Source organism: Cibotium barometz, chromosome 40 (assembly GCF_041138505.1).
Source record: "Cibotium barometz isolate CiBa-2024 chromosome 40, ASM4113850v1, whole genome shotgun sequence".
Taxonomy (NCBI): Eukaryota; Viridiplantae; Streptophyta; class Polypodiopsida; order Cyatheales; family Cibotiaceae; genus Cibotium; species Cibotium barometz.
Window position 1 is genome coordinate 43516614 of NC_141085.1, and position 21794 is coordinate 43538407.

General features: G+C 43.6%; 1 protein-coding gene across 2 annotated transcripts in view; it reads left to right on the top strand.

Annotated features, from left to right (window-relative positions):
- The first annotated feature begins 8048 nt into the window (after nt 1–8048).
- The window catches only part of LOC147615536 (uncharacterized), a 29154-nt gene continuing 15408 nt past the window's right edge, over nt 8049–21794 (top strand). Inside the window, exons 1-2 of one of the 2 annotated variants that reach the window (XM_086779634.1) lie at nt 8049–9350; nt 11029–11934. In XM_086779634.1, the coding sequence (XP_086635760.1) occupies nt 8553–9350; nt 11029–11934 (1704 nt within the window). In that variant the 5' untranslated portion in view covers nt 8049–8552. The remainder of the gene's footprint in view (nt 9351–11028; nt 11935–21794) is intronic. The other variant, XM_086779635.1, reaches the window with a different exon arrangement.

A 21794-nucleotide genomic window follows, 5' to 3' on the forward strand; every position in this document is an offset into this window, starting at 1 on the left:
GTGCCAGAGCAGATGAAGAACAGTCTCTGAGGGAGCCTGACATCTTAGACATGTGGAAGGTGCAATGTGACGTTTAGCAAGTATGACCTCCACTGACAATGTACCTGTCAAACATCTCCAAAGAAAAAGTCTTTGTTTCAATGGCATTTTACACTTCCACAACATCCGGAGATTCTTTCTCCACCATGAGAGGGGCTTCCTTATATGCCATAGAGAATTAGCATGTTGATGAATCCATGGGGCAGGCTGAAGAAGCCTGTAGGCTTTGATGGAGGTTAAAGTAGGAAGGGGAACAGGATGAATGCATGTAGCAGATGGTTGCAATTGCCAATCTAGAAGCTTGTCTGTGTCAGCCACCACGGGTGGAATAGGTAAAAAGGGATGCAATAAATCAGCAATTTTCTTCCATATCAACCTATGATGCATTCCCAAGGCATAGGAAGCAGTGGCCCAGGGAAAGGATAAGACATATCCCCGATCATCTACCACATCATGTACGTACCTAATTCCCAATTTCATAAGATTGTATGCCCGAACAGGTTCTTGTAAAGCCAGTGGAGTGTCAAAGATGGCACCACTCCAATGAATACTTTCTTTCCTCATCGAGTTTGTCTCCAGGCAATTATCAGGAGCCCATTTGACCTTAGAGAGAACTTGTTTCCTCATCGAGTTTGTCTCCAAGAAATTATCAGGAGCCCATTTGACCTTAGAGAGAACTTGTTTCCAGTCAAGTATGAGGGCAGTAGAGAAAGGACAACCAGGTATCCTCCCTACAAATCTCCCAATCACAACCTCCCAATGATCCGTAATCCAATGACCATAAGCAGAAGTCCTCATGTTGACACACATGGATGCTAACATACAAGTCCATGGCTGCTGTTGAGACGGAAAAAAGTATGCAACATTGTAGCCTTCCTTGCAAGTACATGATATTTTATATTGAGGACATTAAGTCCACCATGCATCCTTGGGGAGCACACCATTTCCATCTTCATCAGTCTCAATGCTTTCACAGCAGTTTTTGTCTTCCATAATATTTCCATAGCTTGAGACATAAAAGCTGAAATATCCGTGGAGGACCAATGCAGCAAGGGCAAATAGAACTGGACATAAGACATCACAATGGATTGTACTATTCTGAGCCTGACATGAAGAGGCCAAGTAGAAATCTTCCAGTATTCCAGTTTATGTTGAAGTCTTTGGAAAATCCATTTTAACTGCTGCTTTCTGGTGATATGCCATCCTATGGGATATCCCAAATGCCTGACAATATCTCCGGAATGCACCACCTGACCTGGCCAAAGAATAGAATGCCAGTTACATTGTTTCAGGGGGAGTAATTTAGATTTTTCAAAATTGACATGCAATCCCGCTGCCAACCCATATAAAGAAAGAGTGGCCATAAGCATGCGAAGTTCCTGAGGAGAATTCTGTGGCATGAAGAAGGAATCATCAGCATATGCTTGTGCCAAAAAAGATGTAGCCCCTGGGATTTTGAGACCAGTCATCTGTCCTGTGTTTGTAAGATGATCAAGATACATCAAAAGAGGATGGATCGCAATGGCATAGAAGAGCGCACTAAGAGAGCAGCCCTGTCTAACTGATCGACCCAATATCCATGACCGAGACAGATGGCGCCCAAGAATGCACTGAGCAGTAGAGCCAGAATAAAACCAGTAAACAGCATTTGCCATCTTGGGACCAAACCCCAACTTTGTCATGATCTGAGAGATGAAATCCCATTGAACATTGTCAAATGCCTTGGCAATATCCACCTGCAATATAAGCACATCTTGATGGGAATACTTAGCATATTCAATTGCAGTCAAGGCATTGGATATATTGTCATGGATTTGTCTTTGCGGCACAAAACCATACTGATGAGGATGAAGTCCTGCATGCAATATCCTGTGAAGCCTATGTACAATCATTTTGGCAATAAGTTTGTAAAGTACAGGCATCAAAGTAATAGGCCTCCAATCTGATATATGATCACATAGATGTTTTTTGGGGACAAGCTTGACTATACCATGCTTCCAAGAGTGCAGCAACTGATTTTCTTCCCAGGGCCACATTGATCATTTGCAAAAGGACCTCTTTCAAATCATCCCAAAAAGAAATATAAAATTCCACTGTGAGGCCATCCCAGCCAGGGGACTTGTATTTGCTGAGGTGGAACAACGCATTATCAAGTTCTGTGTCAGTAAAAGGCCTTTCCAAGGTAAGAGCATCATCCATTTCAACTATTCCAGAAACATATTGAAGAAATTCAGTCCTGGCATCAGTCACTTGATTAGATGGGGAACCAGGAGCAGAAAACAATTTTTGGAAATAATTGTGGCATTCGTCTTGGAGATCAGAGAAAGAGTGAGTCCAAGAGCCATCCAGTTTCCTAACCCTTAGACATGAATTTTTATTTCGAGTAGCATGCAAGCCCTGGAAAAAGGATTTTGAAGAGCAGCCCTTATCCATCAGGGGCTTCATTCTTGCCCTAATCTGCCATTTGTGCAATTTTCTCTGATCATTAACATCAAGTTTAAATTGTGCATGTGAAAGGGAATCCTTTTCTGAATCAAAGAGTGGCCTCGAGTGAGAAAATTCAGTCAAATGTTGTGCTGTCCTTTTTGCCCATTTAACCTCATTCCTCCATTTTGTCATATGCCATTTGCCATACTCCCTAATGACATTCTGAATATGAGAGACGAAGCTGTCCCAAGCATAATTCATGTCCTCCTTGGCATGAAATGGCAAAGGATGAATGGCCAATCTGATCATTTGCTGAAAATTGTGATGTTGAAAATAAGCCCGATTAACATGCAATAGTCTACTGGAGAGAAATGGCAAATCATCCAGAGGCATGCCAAGCTGCAAATTCATCCACAATGGAGCATGATCTGACAAGCCCAATGAGAAATCTATAAGGAGATGAGGGCTAAAATCTGTAAATTATTGTGGATAAAACAGATACCATCTGTCAAGCCTTGCCCAATAGGTAGTAAGGGCATTATGATGAAAAGTATATCCAGGGACTGACCCTTGGAGAAGTATCCATAAATCTTCAGCCTGCACAGAAAGAAGCATGTCATCCCATTTGTGCCTTTCCATTGATAGCATATGAGATTGTGAAGTGGTATTATCTCTTGGCAAAGGGGAATTATTAAAATCCCCACAGATGAATGCATTGGATCTCCATGGATATCTGCATAAAGAATCCCACAAAGAAGCCCTCACGGCAGAGGGCATAGACTGATGCAAACTCAAAAATATCACCATTAACATTGCATTGTATTACTATCCATCTGCCACTATTGTCATTGAAGGCCAACTGAGGTTGCAATTCATGTCTAACCCCAGTATGCATACACATGAATAGGTAGTAGTACCAGCATAATATATATTATAACCGTGCAAAAAACCATGTTGTCCAGCCATGGAGTGTTGATTATTCTCTTGCAAACAAACAATATCTGGCTGCATTTTATGTACATAAATCCAGAAAAGCCTCCACTTTGCAAACAAACAATATCTGGCTGCATTTTATGTACATAAATCCAGAAAAGCCTCCACTTTGAGACATTGCAGAGGCTCTGTACATTGTATGTAAAGCACTTAAGTGTTTGAAGCATGAAAAGGTATGTACAGCAGAGTGTGAGGATAAGAACCATACATCAGAGAGGCTAGGCCTCTGCTTGCATAGGTTGCATGCCTTCATTGCCCATGAAAGACATAGCATTTTCCTCTTCTTCTGAATCACATATGGGGATGCCCTTCTTCAGTACGCCCACCCAATTTTGAAGGATAGGAGCAGAGGCTGAAGTAGAAGTTTGTCCTGATGAGGGAGAAGAAGCATTCCATTGACGAGATTGAAGGGGGCGTTGCTTCAATACAACCACCTTCTTGGGTTGTTTAAAAACGTCCTGATTAATCCCGACAGTTTCCTTCATCTTCTCTTTCCCTTTATCTTTTCCTTTTCCTGGAAGTGCGGGCATCTGATTGACTGATTTTGCATTCTTTGCTCTATTTGTATTTGCTGTCTTGACTTGCAAATTCTCATTCTTTTCCCGTGTCTGGGGTGGCAAGGCATTTGGGGGGGGGGCTGATGCAGAACCATTGGGCATTCAGAGGCTAGATGCCCAAACTTGTGACAGGCAAAACAAGCACCTGCAAACACACCTCACTTCAATTCAAAATACTTTTTGCCCAATTGCACTCCCTCAACTTCCACCGCAGTAGAAGGAGGAGTAGGTATGCCAGTGTCCCAGAGAATGCAGAACCTGTTACGGTTTCCCATGGGGCGTGGTGGACAAATGACCTGTCCCAAGGAAGCAGCCAGGCCAGGCAACTCTTCACGCATATAGTCCGGGAAGTTTGCAACCTCAACCCATACAGGGCAGTGATGCCGTATAAGACTTTGATAGTCCTTGTTTGGGGACCATGGCATAGCATGTACCATTTGTCTCCCATAAAACAGAGGAGAGAACTCAAGAAGCCTCTGCTTGCATGAAGCATGTACCTCATAAAAGCCTCTAGAAGCAAAATACACTCCCTCTACAAAGCATCCTCCAAGGATGGACTTAATCCACTGCGCGACATCGCTGGCCGCAGGGATTCTTCCTGGAAAGAATATTATAACCGCAGTTTGAGACAACTTTCTGAGAGGGTTTACTAGGGACAGCAACTTCAATTTGTAGGTGACCTCTGGAATCGGTTTGCCCCATTCCTGTCGTGACTGCTGAAAGTCATCCTTAAGGGTATCAAACACATACTGAGCTTCCAACGTAAATGCATCATCTTGTAAAGCCGGCTCTGATAGGCGGCGCTTAGCATCTGCAGATCTTTCTTTTCGGGCATATGTACAAACATCTAAGGCTGAAGCCATTGATAGAACCACGAAAAGGGAAAGGCTGTGAAAAGGAACAGGTTGATATTGACAGAAGGTGGCTGTGAGGTTACAAAGGCAAGAAGGAAAGTAGAATAGAACAGTAATGCAGAAAAAGTGCAAGAAAGCGGCAGAGAAAAACTGCAAAAAGGACACTATAGAGATATGGGAAAAGTATGGCAGGGAAAGACTGAATCGTGCAGCAAGGGGCACGAGGCAGGACAGTCCCGACGATAAAAACTAGGCGCGAGCACACACACTCACACACACACACGCACAGTTGCACCTGGAAGAAAGGAGGACACACCGGAAGAGGGCTGACAGTAGGCGCTTGAAATAGGAGAGACGACGAGAGGCTGGGTAGGCGAACAGAGAGTGCAGGCAACCGGCGGCACACGCCTAGCGCTGCAGAGGTAGCAAAGGGCAGAAGGCGGTGCTGCACGGGCAGCTAAGAGAGCCCACACACACACTCTACCTCACTCTCACACACACACACACTAGCTCTAACACGCCAAGACATTACACAATCACACATACGTGTGTATGTGCACACACAATCACACACATATGTATTTTTAAAAGAGAAGACAAAAGACATTGTATATTAGATACACTTATTTAAGAGTGAACACACCTTATCATGCATCCCCACGTATTAAAATTTAATATTAATTAAAAAATATATGTTTATATGTGTTTATTTATTTTATAAATGCACATGTATATAAAGGTATACGTCTCTACATATAATAAAACATAATATTATAGATAATATATATTTACATGTGGGTGTGGGTGTGTGTGTGTGTGTGTGAGAGAGAGAGAGAGAGAGAGAGAGAGAGAGAAAGAGAGAGAGAGAGTGTGCACGTGTGCATGAGAAAGAAGTGTGTTTGTGTGTGTGCATAAATGTATGTAAGAGAGAGAGAGAGAGAGAGAGAGAGAGAGAGAGAGAGAGAGAGAGAGATAGTTTCTATATATGGGAGAGTGTGTGTGAGAAGAGAGATAGCGCGCGCGTGTGTGTGTGTGAGTGGAGGAGAGAGAGAGAGAGAGAGAGAGAGAGAGAGAGAGAGAGACATGGAAGTCTATGTGTGAGAGTATGGGGGGGAAAGAGTGTGTGTTTGCATTAGTACATGTGCATGTGTGTACATGTGTGTGTGTGTGTAAGAGAGAGAGAGAGAGAGAGATAGAGAAAGAGAGTTTCGACATTTGAGAGTGTGTGCATGTGTGTGTGAAAGAAAGAGGGTGTGCATGTGCATGTGTGTGTGTGTGTGAGAGAGAGAGAGAGAGAGAGAGAGAGAGAGAGATTACATGTAAGATGCATTTATTTAATCTAAAAATTAATTAAAATTATATATATGTGTGTAAACCTATTTAAGTGCGCGCGTGTATGTGTGTGTGTGTGAGAGAGAGAGAGAGGTAATTAAATTATGTTGATGTTTGTATTTATATTTTTTAATACATATACATATATATATATATATATATATATATATATATATATATACATATATATATATATATGTATGTATGTATGTATAAGTATATGTGTCTATGTATCTAAAACATAATATTGTATATACTATATATTTACATGTGTATGTGTGCGTGAGAGAGAGAGAGAGAGAGAGCGTTTCTATGTGTGGGAGAGTGTAAGAAGAGAGAGGGAGTGTGCATGTGTGTGTGTGTGTGTGAGAGAGAGAGAGAGAGAGAGAGAGAGAGAGAGATGGTTATAGAGAGGGAATAGTTCTTTTCTGGAACCTTGGTCAGCCTCATCAATGCATGGGTGCAATATTAGTTCTTTTTAATATACTAGTTGGGAACCTGTGCTTCGCACGTCTTTTGAGGCTTCCAGAAATCAAATTCTACCCAAACCTCCTCCTCCCCTTCCGAACCTCCAAATTCTTGCCACATGGTAGCTTTGTGAAACTCTTCCTTAAGATAATACAGAGATAGAGATTTTGACCCACTTTCCAGTGTAAACAAAATCAACACTAATGGTGGCAGCTCAAAAACACACATTGAAGAGAAAATTGGGAATTTTGAAAAATAGATTCGTTGAAAACTTTGTAACACAATAACCTTTGTTTGAAAACTATAATTTTCCCTCTCTTTCCTGGCACTTCTCACAAATGTCTCCTTAACCCTTTGTGATGAAATCAATATTTGTGACTTGAAAATTCTAGTCAGGTTGAGTACATGCAAGAAGGTTTCTCATGTATTTGTAGATTAAAGGTATTAAGGTCTCTTCCATGCTTAAGGCAATGCTTTGATTAATTAGTGAATCTAATGTGTGATCTATCTTTAAAAAAAAGATTAATGAGGCTTCGACTGTGTTCCTCTTAAGGCAATGTTGGATGGTGACAAAGGGAATAAAGGTGAGGATGAGGAGAACACTTGGTGTCCTAAAAGATAGAATCTCCAGTAGGTGAGAACTCATATCATGATTACCTACATCTTCAATGATGCCCATGTACCTACAACTTTATTCTCTATACTTAGCATTTCCACATGTCGAAGTAGATACTCAACTTGACTCCCCATGTGTTGCTAACATACACTAGAGAGAATGGGGTAAAGTGATTGGCTTCCTTGTATGTTTTATTATACGTGCACATCAATCATCTCAACTTCTATACACAAATTAGCAAGCACATATGCAACTACCAAAGTGAGGCCCATACTGTTCTATCTTTAAAAAAAAAAATCCTTTGCGAAAATCTATAAATCTATTGAAGAAGAGAAAAACTGGGTATTGATCTTCAGGTGTGGATGTTGTGGCAAACATATTAGAACAGATTTGAGAAAACTTGGCTAACAGAATCACCTTTCATTGAGGTAGCTAGCTTCATTGTAAACAATTTAAAGGAGTTCTCTCTCTTGATATTCTTTCAAGCACTATGTTGAGGCTTGCGAATTGGAACATTTAGTGTGAAGTAGCAAATAGCAAGGCAATGGCTAATGATTAAACAGAATTATCAAAAGTTATTATAGTATGTTAGAACCTTAGTGTTAATGTGAAGGGCAAAGTATACATGAAAGTGTGAATGAAGGGCATGTCCTCGCCCCCAAGTCCTAGGTATCATCGACTGTCAACTCGCCCGCCATGCACGTGCGAGGCGTCCACACGGGTGTAAGATTGTGTTTAATTAAGTACAGGATTTCGTCACGAAAACACACACTGTCCCTCCCTCGCACTTTGCGTGGGGCGGGAAGAGCAATCGCCAAGCAAGCCAAGATCAGGTCTCTTCCTAGTTTCTCTCGATTTCCTTGTTCGCTCCTTTCTTCTTCCACTTCCTTTGCAATGCAGGTTCCCATGTGCACCGTCAGGTGAGGTCGACACTGTCGCTCGCTCGCTCCCTCAACATTGAATCGGCTCTTCTGTTCTGCTTTTCAAGGGTTTCTGCGCTCTGAAGTTCTTAGCTTGCCTTGTGCATTCAGTTGAGCCCCGAACATGCCGTCTCTTGGACCTCTTCTTCACCCTTCCTTCTGCTTTTCTGCTTTTCTATAGTTTCTGCGCCTCCAGATTATACGCTAGTGTGTTGCATGCAAGAGATTCTGAGAGCGAACTCATCGCAGCTTTGAGCTTTCGTACGACGAATAAATCCTTCCTATACGCTTGAGTTCTTGGAAACCTTCACAAGATTTTAGGGTTTGTCTTCAGAGACTTCATGCAATGGCAGCTGAAGCATCAGACAGCGAAGCGAATCTGCCTATGGCCAATGACAATGTGGATGACAAAAAGCATTCCTGGGCAAGCGAGGTTGAAGAAGATCAGGACGCGACCGGATGGAGCGTGCAACAAGAAGCTGCAGGAAACAGCTCCTTGCCTGTGTATCCGGGCAGGCCGACGAATCCAAAAAAGAATAAAAAGAAGAAGAATAACAACCACCACCACAACAGTAAAGCTATAAAGCAAGAAAGAGAAAAAGTGGAGACTGCATCAAATAGTATGGGGGGTTCACAATTTGAAGTTGAGTTCAAAAACCTTAATGTATCAGTGGACAGAATGTCTGGCCAGAATTCACATGCCATCACCCCTCATGATGATATTGAATGGCAGGTCACAATCTCTCAGAAGTCCGGTCATGCCCAATCCAGCCATAGCTTGCCTTTATCCAACCATAGCTTCAGGCCAGGCCCTGGGCTGATCCCTACTCCTGGTTCGAGGTATGCACAGCCTGATGCGGCAGGCTCTTTTGGTGGACATAGTGAAGGAGCTGGCTTTGGTGGAAAAGGAAATGCAGGCTCTCTTGGTGGGCGTGGTGAAGCAGCTGGCTACGGAGGCAAAGTAAATGCAGGCTTTTTTGGTACACATGGTGAAAGAGCTGGCTATTGTCAAAAATTAAATGTGGGGAACGTTCAACCTGCCCGAAACTCAAAGCCATTGCTGACCCAACCATGGGAAGTTCCTGATGCACCTCCTCAAAGATCAAGAATTTATCCTGATGCTTCTACAGCCATTCCTCAGAATGTAAGACTGCAACATAGTATGCCATTTGTTATTTTGATGTTTGGCACCATTGGTTGAAATATGGATTTTCTTAAAATACCAGTAGCATGTGCTAAATATACTCTTTTTGCCAGCATTTTGGCATCAGCACCTGTTAAAGGATGCCTTTTGGTAGCTTTTGTAAGACCTGGGTGTTGTTATATCCTATTTGGTGTCGTCCTCAAAAGGTGCATGTAAACCCCTTTGACATACATGCACACTTGATGAGATTTTCTTAGCTGTGTTTCACAGTGAGGTTTTGTAAGAGACCGGACATTCCCCGTGTGTGTTCCTGCTGTTGGGTAATATTCTTGAAGGATGTCTAAATCGCCTGTATGTTTGTTGCACACAGAGAGGTTTTGATTCATGCAATGCATTTTTTTTCTATTATGTTTGCTGTTTGTTCTCAAAGCATGCTTAAATATTTTGAACACACGCTGCATCTTGAGAGAATTGTTGGCTAAACAGCAAGGTATTGTAGGACCAGTGTTTTTTTTGGTTTGATTCTGTTGTTTGGTGATGTTCTTCAAGTGGGCTTTAGTTGATTTAGCATACCTTGGTTTCGAGAGTAATCCTTGGCAGTGAGGTTCTGTAAGGTTGACATCGGATGAGTTTCACATTTAGTGAAGCCTACCTTGCTTGTGCTTAAAGTCTTTCAAAGTATCTTGCCTTTAGGGTGCTTTGTCGATTCACCTGTGGTGGCAGCAAGGCATTTCTTATTGTTGTTTGTGCCATTTTGTAATGTTCCAATCCCTTTAATATGTTTCACATCTACAGGAATGTTTTTTGCTGTTTTGCCTCGATGTTGTTCTTGATGCATGCTCAAATCCGTGATAAACTTCGCTCAGATCCCTTTAATAGCTCTCACATTCAAGCAATGCATACTTGGCATTTCTTCTTGGCTTATTTTTTGTTAATAATGTTTTTGAAGCATGCTGAAGTCCATAATGTGCTTTGCATTCAGGAAGAGTTGCTGATTTATCTTTTACTGTACAGCTATGTAATTTCTGTTGCTGCTTTGGGTTTCTGGTAATGTTTTGAAAGCACATGGTGGTGTCGAGGGCCTACCTTCATGAGGGCTGAGCAGTGGGTCTGCCCTTCACGAGGGGAGTGATAGGAACTTGGCTCAAGAGTTATTGTATGATATTCAGATACTAACGAGCTCGTTGTGAATGAACTTGCACATTTGTGGGCTTGCATGATGTGAATTGGATTGTCACACATGGTTGCATGGCGGTGAAGCTTTACTTTGCTAAGTTTGGGATTTAATGTGAACCATCCTTTGTATCACCTCTGTGTATATTTGAAAGTTAGTTTTGGTGAGATTTTGCATTTTGTGATATGTTTGAAAGGTTACTTAGATATCTTCAACATGTCTCTCTAGCTGGCATTCAGCAATATACAATGTGTTTATGTTTGGTAGAAAGACTTATCATTTATTTCTGCTTTTGTGATTAGTTGCTGAAGTTTATGAAGCTTGCTTGAATCCTTCCATGCCACTGGCCTATGTTTGTAAAATTTTTAATGTGAGATGTTGTGTTTGATATGGTAGTCTGGCTATTGACAGTATACCGAAGTGAAAAAAACAGACAAACGGGATCTAAATCAGAGAACATGTTTTCTACAATTTTGCGTGAGATGCTTATGTTGGATACGGTAGTCTGGTTGTTTTCAGCTCAACGAAAGTGAAATGTCAAACAAACGAAATTGGAAGGGACATGTTCAACCACAAACGATAGCAGAGAGCCAGCTGTATCAGCAATCAAGCACAGACGAAGCTAGGAATGTAAGCACAACCTTAGTTGCCCAGGCCAGCTCAATTGGTTGTTCAAATGTTCTTAAAGGCCAACATACTCATGTGAATGCTTGGGACACATCTCTCCCAGTTTCCACTGCAAAAGAGGATCAGAAAAAGAATCGAATGAATCCTAACTTTTTGATGAAACTTTTGCCTTCTGAGAGAGGAGAGACAGAATTTTTGAAATCGGGCAGCTGTGGTATATCAGACAGACCAGGCACAAAGATGGGCAATAGAATTTCTTCCCCCCCCCCTGAGCTTCACGACTTACCTTGTACAGTCACTTCTGATAGTGCATGCTCAGATGGTGATTTGGATGATGATAGTGACTGGATTGGAAGTGACCCTTTTGATTCTGATGGGAGTGTTGAAAGTCTTGACACCAGGAAGCAGAACAAGTGGTTGCGCTCTTTTTTTGAGACACTGGATGATTTTACAAACGAGCAGATTGCCGAGCATGATCGACAGTGGCATTGTCCTGCCTGCCAAGGGGGTGTTGGTGCAATTGTTTGGTACAGAGGCTTGCACCCATTGATAGCACATGCAAAAACTCATAGAACGAAGAGAATTGGGCTGCACAGGGAATTTGCAAGTGTTTTAGAAGAAGAACTTGAAAGGCGCAGAGCAGGAACTGGATCTCTGGGTGAGACTAAATTTGGAAAATGGAAGGGATTGCGAAATGATGATGCTGCAAAAAATCCAGTGATTATTTGGCCACCCATGGTGGTGATACAAAATACTCGACTTGAGCAAGATGAGCAAGAGAAGGTATGCATCATCTGTCATGTGCTCCTGACTGCCTTCCTGGAATAGTTGATTGTGCATTTTTAAAAGCTCATAGACTTAAGCTACTTAGACTATGCTCTTTGTTTGAATATTGAGTGGGTTGCATGAAAGGGCGTGTTTAGCTGTGACACACGTCCACATCATGAGGGCACATGACAAAGATCCAGGGCAGGCTGGACAGCCCTCGGACAGGTGCGCCTGAGCCTTGTGTCAAAGTCACACAGCAGCAGCACGCACACCATCCTAGGGCAGTGAGCAACGTCGGCGGCTGGGCTCCCATCTCCCAACCGTTTCTCCCCCCAAAACCCGGGCGGAGGAGATATCTATGATAAGGTGCCACCACACCCTATATATGGCTCTTCGACTTCCCATGCTCTTGCATATGGGATAATCCACAACTTCCAGTCATGTGATAACCCGAGAGTAGCTATGAGAATTGCCACCTCCAACACCCTCCTTCAATTCAAACACCTTGATCAAATAGAGGTTAGGACCGCCCAGGACCACATAGGTCTGATACCATGTCAAAGTCATGCAGTAGTAGCACGCACACCACCCTAGGGCACTTAGCAAAGCTTCCCCCATTGACCACGGAGGGTATGAATGATATCAAGCCAGATATGCTCTAGATGGACTCCGTTGGAGGGGTGAGGGCGCCTTCGTTGCATCGAGCTCTCCAGATGTGCCACACAACAATATTGCTGCAAATCTGCCATCTTTGCCAAGAACTTGGAGTCTAGTGACTAGTAGATGGAGCTGGGACTGGCACTACATAAATATGAAGGTGAGAGACCTAAAGGACTAGTCCCCCACTCTCCTCCTCATATGACATGACGGCCATAGCCTTGATGGCCCAATCAATAGTGCCCCTGTGAGGAGGGGGCCCTGTCCATAGTGAAGATGCGGAGGATCTGCTGCCAAACCTGTTGAGCCTTTGGTGGGCAATCCTTAAGACAATGATGTTGGGACTCTTAGGGATGGCCACATCTCAGACATAATGTTGGCCTACCTCCAATGGCCAACCAAGTGCCAATTGTGAAACTCCTATGTGCCACTTGCCACATAAAGAGAGTGATCTTCTGCGGTCGAAAACTATCCCACAGCCTCTTCCAGAAATTTGAGAAAGTGCGGCAAGAGGCCATGGGGTTGCCAATGTTCTGATACTACTCGAGTGTCCTCAACTTCTAGCATCTGAATCCTACAACCCAGCTGTGGTGTGTATGCGAAAAAGGGGGTATTAGGAGTCTCGTGCTATGTCCACTCCCTCAGGTCGTCCCACTGAAGACGCATGAGAGGCTGGTCCTCCCAAATCCACAAACGCGGGAGTCTCTCTCTGGTCATCTTGGCCGGTAGAGAGTCAATGTGCCACTCATGTGTATGGAAACCAATCACTCTTACCTTTTGCAAGGCACATCCCCTAAAATCCTCCAAGGGGAGCTTTGCTCTCTCCAGTCTGCCATGAGGTCCAATAGAGAAGGTGAGCAAGGCGGAGGTCTCATCTGCGCCATGAATTGCCAAGGGTATATCATGCCTAGTGAATGCTCCTAGCCACTACGGGGGAGGACAGTCCGGTATCCGGGCTAGCCACTCCGGAAGGATGGAAGAGTCAATGTCAATGCTGAGTATGTCCCTACCTCATATCCCAGTAAGGCCCCTCTTGGGCCTTTGGGGGTTGTTGTCTGAATGTAAGCCAATCTCCAAGTGACCTAGCGGGACCCGTGCTCATCGATACGTGTGGGCGAGACCCAAGCATGTGACCACTAGGCAGACGGACCAGGGGGTTGTTGTCGGAGACGCTCCTTGGAGGCTACTGGAGCTGACTGTTGAAGGGCTGTCTTGAGATGATCCCAAGCACGCAAGAGATTGGCTGCAAATCTGTCCTCAAATATTAGGCTAAAGCCACGAGCCCGCATCTTTGTGAAAATCCATCTTGTGCTGTGAGGCCAAGGGTGTTGCATTCGAGGAAGCCTGGGTGTATTGATCCACATCCCTAAGCTTGATTAAGAACAAGATGTAGCATGCGCCAAGCTAGGACCGTGTGAAACAACGAGGCCTTCTTTAAACGTGAGTTTGGTGAGTCTTTAGCAGTCCTTTAAACAGCATACATGAAAATGAAAGATGTAGTCTAGACGACACCAGATGGGGTCCCAAATTACCCAATGAAGGCTCCCTTTGCAACCCGGAGTATTTGATTTATTTCTTCTGGAGAACTGAATACAAACTGAATTGTGTCCACAAGACTGAGTGGAACAACTGACCGATTGGCCGCCAAACACAAGGACAAAGTGACCAAAAGTTGGGTAGAACTGTGCATAAGCTGTAGGCGATTGTGAAGCTATTTTCGAAGAGAATACAATGGCCCAAGATTGAGGGTTGGTGTGTTGAGAGCACAAGAATGTTGAAAGTATGCAAAGGCTGGAGGCATAAGGACACATGCTTGACTGTTTGCTTGATAACTTGATTTGTATATGATGATTTGTGGATGGAGGATAGCTTGCCCTTTTATATAACAAAAGGGTGCTGGTCGGCTAGTTTAGGAGCTGTTGGCCTGCTAATTATTTGCCACTACGACTGAATAAATAGCATTAAGTGTTGGGCCCTGGCTTTGGTCGTGGGCTTCCCGTGGCTGCACGCCAACTGCAGTCTCTGGGCTTGGCCAACTGCTGCCCAAGCCCTCACAAGGGTGAGCCTACTAATGGTGGCTAAGGTATTTAATACCTTTTTCAAGGCTGACCCTCCTTCGGTAGGCCTTGGGGTTGGCCCTTGCCACTTACATGCTCTAATGCAACTAACCTAAGGTTGACATCTACATGAAGACTACTTGCTGAATTCTCCAAAGTGGGTTTAGAGGACTGAGTTGACATTGACCTGATAGATCTCTATGGCTGGGAGATTGACCTACGTAGCTCGTGCCTGACATGTCCTGGACTGGGACTCAAAAAGGGGTCACGGCATATGACAAAATAGCCTAAAAAGGTACTACTTCTGTACATCTTTCTTGCACTATTGATGAGCCAGTTTGTCACCGTATACCAATGCGTGGGTGCACATGATATTCCCTTCTGCTTAACTTGGTGGCAGGTTTGTGGCTTTGAGGTAGTTCGCCAATAACTGTGGATACTCGAGGAAGAATTCTTCATCTAGCGAAACGGCTTCATGAGTTCCTTGATCTTTGAACTTGGTATATAATCGGTGTAGTGGTCGTCCGAAACCGTGCTTGCAACGATGTAGAAAGATCTGCCCAGGCTCTATCACTGCTGCTTCATCAACCATTTTTGGCTGTTGCTCTTCTGGAACATTCTGTAATGAAGATCTGATATAAGGTTTTAACCAGGAGACGTGGAAGACGTGCATCGTCCAACTGTCTGGCAATCTGAGTTGCATGGCGACATCACTTAACTTCTTGATGATGGGAAAAGGATCAAAACTCCTGAACGACAACTTTGGACAGCGCTTGCCCACTTGCTTGAGTCTTTGCTTCATGATTCTTAATTTACCCAATCGCCCTCTTTGAAATTGACATCGCTTCTTGACTTGTTTGCCTGAGCTTTGGTAAGGCGCTCTTTGACTGACTCAACGATGCCTAAAAAATGTTTTTGATGTCTTGTTATCTTCCAAGAAAGGAGATATCATCCACATGAGAAGGGATGAAAATCTTTGATCAAAGGCTGGCTCATAAGGAGTTTTGCCAACATTGGATGATTGTGTGTCATTGAGTGTAAACGGAGGGCAATTGAACACGGAAAATCTAATCAATCATGAAATTTGAAAGTACACATAAGAATGCCAGATAAAACAAGATGACAAATCTGCACAGTACACACTAGGAGCCAAACGATGGGCTGAACCCCCCCCCCCCCCTTTATGGTTAGATTACCAAAAAGGAGTCTGCGTCCAATACAACTTTGCGGGTGCCCAGGGTTCACCACTGGCTGCACCTGTTTCTTCCAATACAATATGAAAACAAGAAAACATAACATAAACTGAATTTGCTGACAATTCTCAGCACAAGTGAGCATTCCCGGCATAAAACATATGTAGGACAACCATGGACAGCCCATAGCACTCCCACATCAGCCTGAGACAGCTCTGCATCTTCATCTTCCTCGTGTCTGGCTCATAGAACTAGTTGACCAGCCTTATTAGGGCTGTTAGCAACAGTCGACCAGCTCTCAAAAGCCACAGAAGGGGTCGCTTGGCAGCAACACACATTCAAGGAAGACTCCAATTAGCAAAAGATGACTCTTCCTCTAATCGGCCAGCTTTCTCCCCTCCTTGTGCTCTGACCAGCAGCTTTTTAAGAGCTGTAAACAGGCGGCCAGCAGCCAGAAAAGCTCCCAGGAGTAGTCGACCAACTTCTACCATGCACCTGCATGATTTCCGTCGCGATGGATGGTGAGAAAAGGCTGCCCACAGCTACAAAAACTGGTTGACCAGCTCCCATGCGCTGAGAAACGTAGGCGCATCCTCCAAATCTGAGTTTTCTGCCAGTAATAAGGGCTCCCCGATAGAAATAGCTCAAACGTGTGCTTTTCGGGTCCAAAAAGTGGGCGCCTCCTAGAAGTGGGTATAAATGAAGTTCGGTGCCCACCTTACGGCTACCACATGTATTAAATAAGTCCTACCTAGTTTGAATACCTTATAAATTGTCCGGCCGCTTATAAGTGTGTGTGAACCTGCACCCATAATTATTAGTATATGAAACCATAAAGCTGTAAATTGGGTTTTTGACCACCTGCAAAACACATGTAGACCACTTGTCAGTCCCAAACAGGTGTGCACATACACGTCCACAGGGTGCCTAGGCGTCCTCGGCCCCATGGACAACGCAGGCAGAAATCTCAGGCATTGACCAGGCAAACAAAACAAGTCATCCAAAGATAAAATCAAAGTCATGCAAGCACATGAGTGCAGCTAGATTGGAAGAAACACCCATCTGCTCAGTTGTATTTGATAAAATGTCCAAGGCTCATGATCCTTCCAGAACCTTCCCAGAACATAAATACAAAAGATCTCTAGGATAGCTAGTCCCAAGGAATTACATCATGTCAGACTCCATGAGCCATACATGTACACCATGTCAGGCCCTGCAAGCCACACATGTACTATCATGTCAGGCTACACCAGCCATACATGTATTGTCATGTTAGGCTCCATATGCCACACAGACACAACATGTCAGGCTACACCAGCCATACATGTATGTCATGTTAGACTCCACATGCCACACATGAACAATAGAAAAATAGAAGTTGTTGGTGACATTCCCCTTGGCTTCTAAGCAGTTGCTTCTAAGCAGTTGACCGCAACTGAAAAGCTTCCAAGTATGCCTTCAGAAGTTCTGGATAATCCGCAAAATAATCCTCGTCCATCCATTTTGCATCCATAGCCGAATAGTTTTTAAACTTCACAAGATACCTGCGCACTAGCTTGCCACCTGCATGCTTGCACTCTTTATGAAAAACTATCTGCTCAGGTTGCAATACCTCCTCAAGTTCATCCACTTTTGGTGGATCTTTCAAAACTGGTTCCATAGGAGGTGGTCCCACATAAGGCCTCAGCAAATTGACATGAAAGGCATTGTGTATTTTCCAGTGATTGGGCAATACCAATCTATATGCCACTTCATTTATTTTCTGCAAAATTTGGAATGGCCCATAATGCCTGTTTGAAAGCTTAGGAAACCGGCCTTCCTTACCTGGATGCTTCCGAAGACGTGCTTTTAAGTAATACCCAATCACCTTCCTTGAAAACCACCTCTCGCTTGTGTTTGTCAGCTTCCTTTTTCTTCTTAGCGTGAGATCTTTCTATGGCTGTCCGAACTTGTGCAAACGCAGTATCCAAATCACGGACATACTCATCTGCTGCAAAGATTTCATCTTTTGTTCATAAGATAGGTGGAAGCACCACCTTGCCATAGACTCTCTCAAATGGAGCCTTATTAGTTGAAGAATGCACTGTGTTATTGTATGCAAACTCAAACAATGGCAAATACTTTTCCCAATCTGACTTCTGCGTAGATACATAACACTTGAGCAAGTCAAGCAGAGCTGAATTTGCTATTTCACTTTGACCATCCATCTGAGGATGATAGGCTGATGAAAAACTCAACTTTGTGTCCATATTATCAAACAATGCCTGCCAAAATAAACTGGTAGTCTGAGGATCTCTATCCCCCACAATAGACTTGGGCATGCCATAATGTTTGAAAATCTGAGCTAAGAATAACTTTGCCATATGCTCTGGTTTGATTGTTTTTCTCACAGGAATAAAGTGTGCCTGTTTGCTAAAACGATCTATAATAGTCCATATAGCATCATTTCCATGTGTCGATTTTGGCAGATCCATAATGAAATCCATAGCAATGCTTTCCCATGGTTCTTGTGGAATGAAATGGGTAAGGGCTGAAGCAAGCCAGGTGTCTTGTGTTTGTCAAACTTGACTTTCTGACACACTATGTACTCTCACACATAAGCTTCAATATCACTAAGTAGAACTGGCCAAAAGAAATATCTTTCCAAAGCCTGTGTAGTAGCTAGAATACCACGATGACTAGCATATGGTGGAGCATGACACTCTTCCATAACCTTTTGGCGTAATTCACGCACTACACAAATACGATTCTGTGTCATTAGAAACCCATCTCTAACAGAATAAGTTGGGACAGCAGTACCATGATTCAAATCAGCCCAAATAAGCTGAAAATCTGTGTCTCCAACACACATATCTCGCATCCCTGATAAGTCCTGATTGTAGGCGATAGTTACGGCATGCACTTGTGGCCTGCGTGACAAACATAGTCACAAGGGACGGGGGACGGTGACGGGGGACGGGACGGGGGACGGCCATAAGTAGGGAACGGGGACGGGGGAGGGAACGGCACTCAAAAAATACTTTTTTTAAAAAATTTTTCTACTCTACACTTATTCTACTTTGGAAGTACATCAAAATGAGCACAAATTTACATGGACGGACTCAAATGAGTCAATGACAAAAAAGTGCTGAAGACTAGAGGCTAGAGAGACAGTCTATGCAATGTGTTTGAGACAGCACCATATAGATAGCATGTTCTTACACTACTCTCTCTAAATTTCTACCGCCGGGGGGATCTAAGGGGCGCCCCCGAAGCTTAAAACGAACTCAAAATCGTGATGATTTTTTCAATGGTCGGCAGCAAAACATCCTATTATGCACAAAATAATTCAAGAAAAATAGCAACAAGAAGTAACAGCCATAAATGGCTAGAAACGGGTAGGCAGGCGCAACGGCCAAAAACGGCAGGAGCAACGGCAGGCGCAACGGCTCTCTGCCGTCCCCGACCGCCGTCCCCGTCGCCGTCCCCTGTGAGAAACGTCCCGTGGGGGACGTCCGTCCCCGTCCTCCCTGCGCCGTCTCGATTCGCCGTTTCGGCGTTCCAAGCCTCCGTCCCCTCTGTCCCCTGTGACTATGGTGACAAAGCATCCGCCACCAAATTCTTCTTGCTTGGGGTATGCAAAATCTGAAAATGGAACATGGACAAGAAGTTTGCCCACCTTAGATGCTTTTCCAAGAGTTTAGGCTGTGTAAGAAAGTGCCGTAAACTCTGGTGATCTGTTTTTACCATAAATTCAGCCCCCAAAAGATAGTGCTTCCATGTTTGAAGGGCATGAATGACGGCCAACAACTCTTCTCATAAACCTGCAAATACAATTTCGCATGTTGCAGGCGGCGGATTTCAAAAGCCACTGCATGTCCCTCTTGGTTTAAAACAGCCCCCAAACAATCTCCACATGCATCACACTCGACCACAAAAGGTCTATGCAAATCTGGAATAATAAGAACTGGCCCTGATATGATGGCATCCTTCAACTTCTGAAAAGCTGTCTTTCCGGGTTCCAACCAATAGAATGCTACTTTCTTCTTCGTTAGATCATGTAACGGTGAAGCTAAGAAAGCAAAATGTCGAATAAATCGACGATAATACGAGCATAAACCAATAAAGCTCCTAACTTGATGCACATTCTGCAGTTTTGGACAATCCTTGATTGCTTGAATCTTTGCGGGATCCATGCATACTCCATCCTTGGAAACAATATGTCCTAAACAGTGAATTTTTGACAAGAAGAATTCACTCTTCTTTCCATTGATGAAAAGCTTATGTTTCCTTAGCTCTTCAAAAACAATGGCAAGATGCTCTTTATGTTCAGCCTCACTCTTTGAAAAAATGATAATATCATCAAAGAAACTTTCTGTGAACTTGCGGTGAGGTCTAAAAATTCTGTCCATCGTTCTATTGAAAGTAGCGAGAGCATTCGTAAGTCCAAATGGCACAACCAAATACTCATATAATCCAAATGATGTTCGAAAAGCCGTTTTGTGCACATCTTGAGGTACCACTCAAATCTGATGGTAACCACTCTTAAGATCAATGCGACTGAAACAAGCAGCTCCTTCAAGTTTATCAAGAATATCATCGATTCAAGGAATCGGAAACCTGTTCTTGATAGTAATCTTGTCAAGGGTCCTATAATCAACACACATTCTGTATGTCCCATTCTTTTTTTGCACAAGTAAAACTGGAGAACAATAAGGCGAAGAATCCTCTTGTGGGGCAGCACTCACCCTATAAGGAGGTCGGTTAGGAGGAGAGCTCCCAGGGATTATATCAATACAATGATCCTCTGGTCTCTCTGGGGGTAACTGTCCTGGTAGTGAATCAGCAAAACAATTAGCATATTCACTTAAGAAATCAATCTTTTCTTGATCTACGGGAGTTACAGCATCACGCTCAACGATATCACGTACAAAGACCAAGTAAGAACAAGTTGATTTCTTTATTGCCTTTGAAATAGATATATGGCTTACAACGAGAATGGTACGCCCAGTAGTACCCGCATCAATACAAACTTCCCTACCCCTATGAGTAAATATAACTTTCTTTTTTTTGTGCAAAATCTTGGGATCCAAATGATAATGCCAAGGCATCCCAAGTATCACATCACATCCCGTAAGTGGTGCCACGAGGAAGTCTTCATGATCCAAATATCCCTGTATTTGTATGCGAACCTTCCCAATGATGGGAGTGACCTTAACTTCCTTGCCCTCAAAGGCAGCATTTGCATGAAAGTCCATGCCCAATTCCTCGGGCTTTAACCCAAGAGCAGCAGCCATCTGTAGGGATATGAAGTTATCTGTTGAGGCATTATCAAAAAGGAATAAAGCTGTTTGGTCCTTTAACTTGCCCCAACCTTTGCATAAGATTCTGCTCTTTGGTTCATGTGTAGTGTTTCCTTGAACATCGGGTATAACATTCACACTCGGTTTGGCATCCTGCACATTATTCCTTTTGAGATTCTGGGGGTATTGAGCTTTCATGTGATCTTTGCTCCCACATGTGAAGCACTGCCCCTCTCTCATGCAATCAAAGATATGCTGTTTGGACAGCTTAGGATCATCCTTTTTACTCCCCGGCTTGTTTTTTGAGCCTCGTTTTGCATCCTTGGCCTCATGAGGCATAAACTTAGGTGGTTGTCCACCCTTCTTCTGCTCATTTTCAGCTCTAAATTTTCCCTTGTATGAGCTGAATTCTTGTCTTTTTGATGCTCCCTTGCCATGCAACTCCTCAGAATGTCTGTTGGAACTGGTTCCTCAAGTCTTCTCAGGCCTATCGCCTGTGGTTTTCCTCTGCTTCGAGCTCTGTCCGCAGTCGCTCCTCTTTGGCCTTGCGTTTGGCTTTCTTTGCTAGCTGTTTGGCCAGTCTTGCTTCACGGTCTCGCTCTTCTTTTTCGGTCATCCCATTGCTCCATTGAGGAACTTTGCTCTTTGGGTGTCTCTTGCTAGGTCAAGGTTGCTTGTAATTCTAC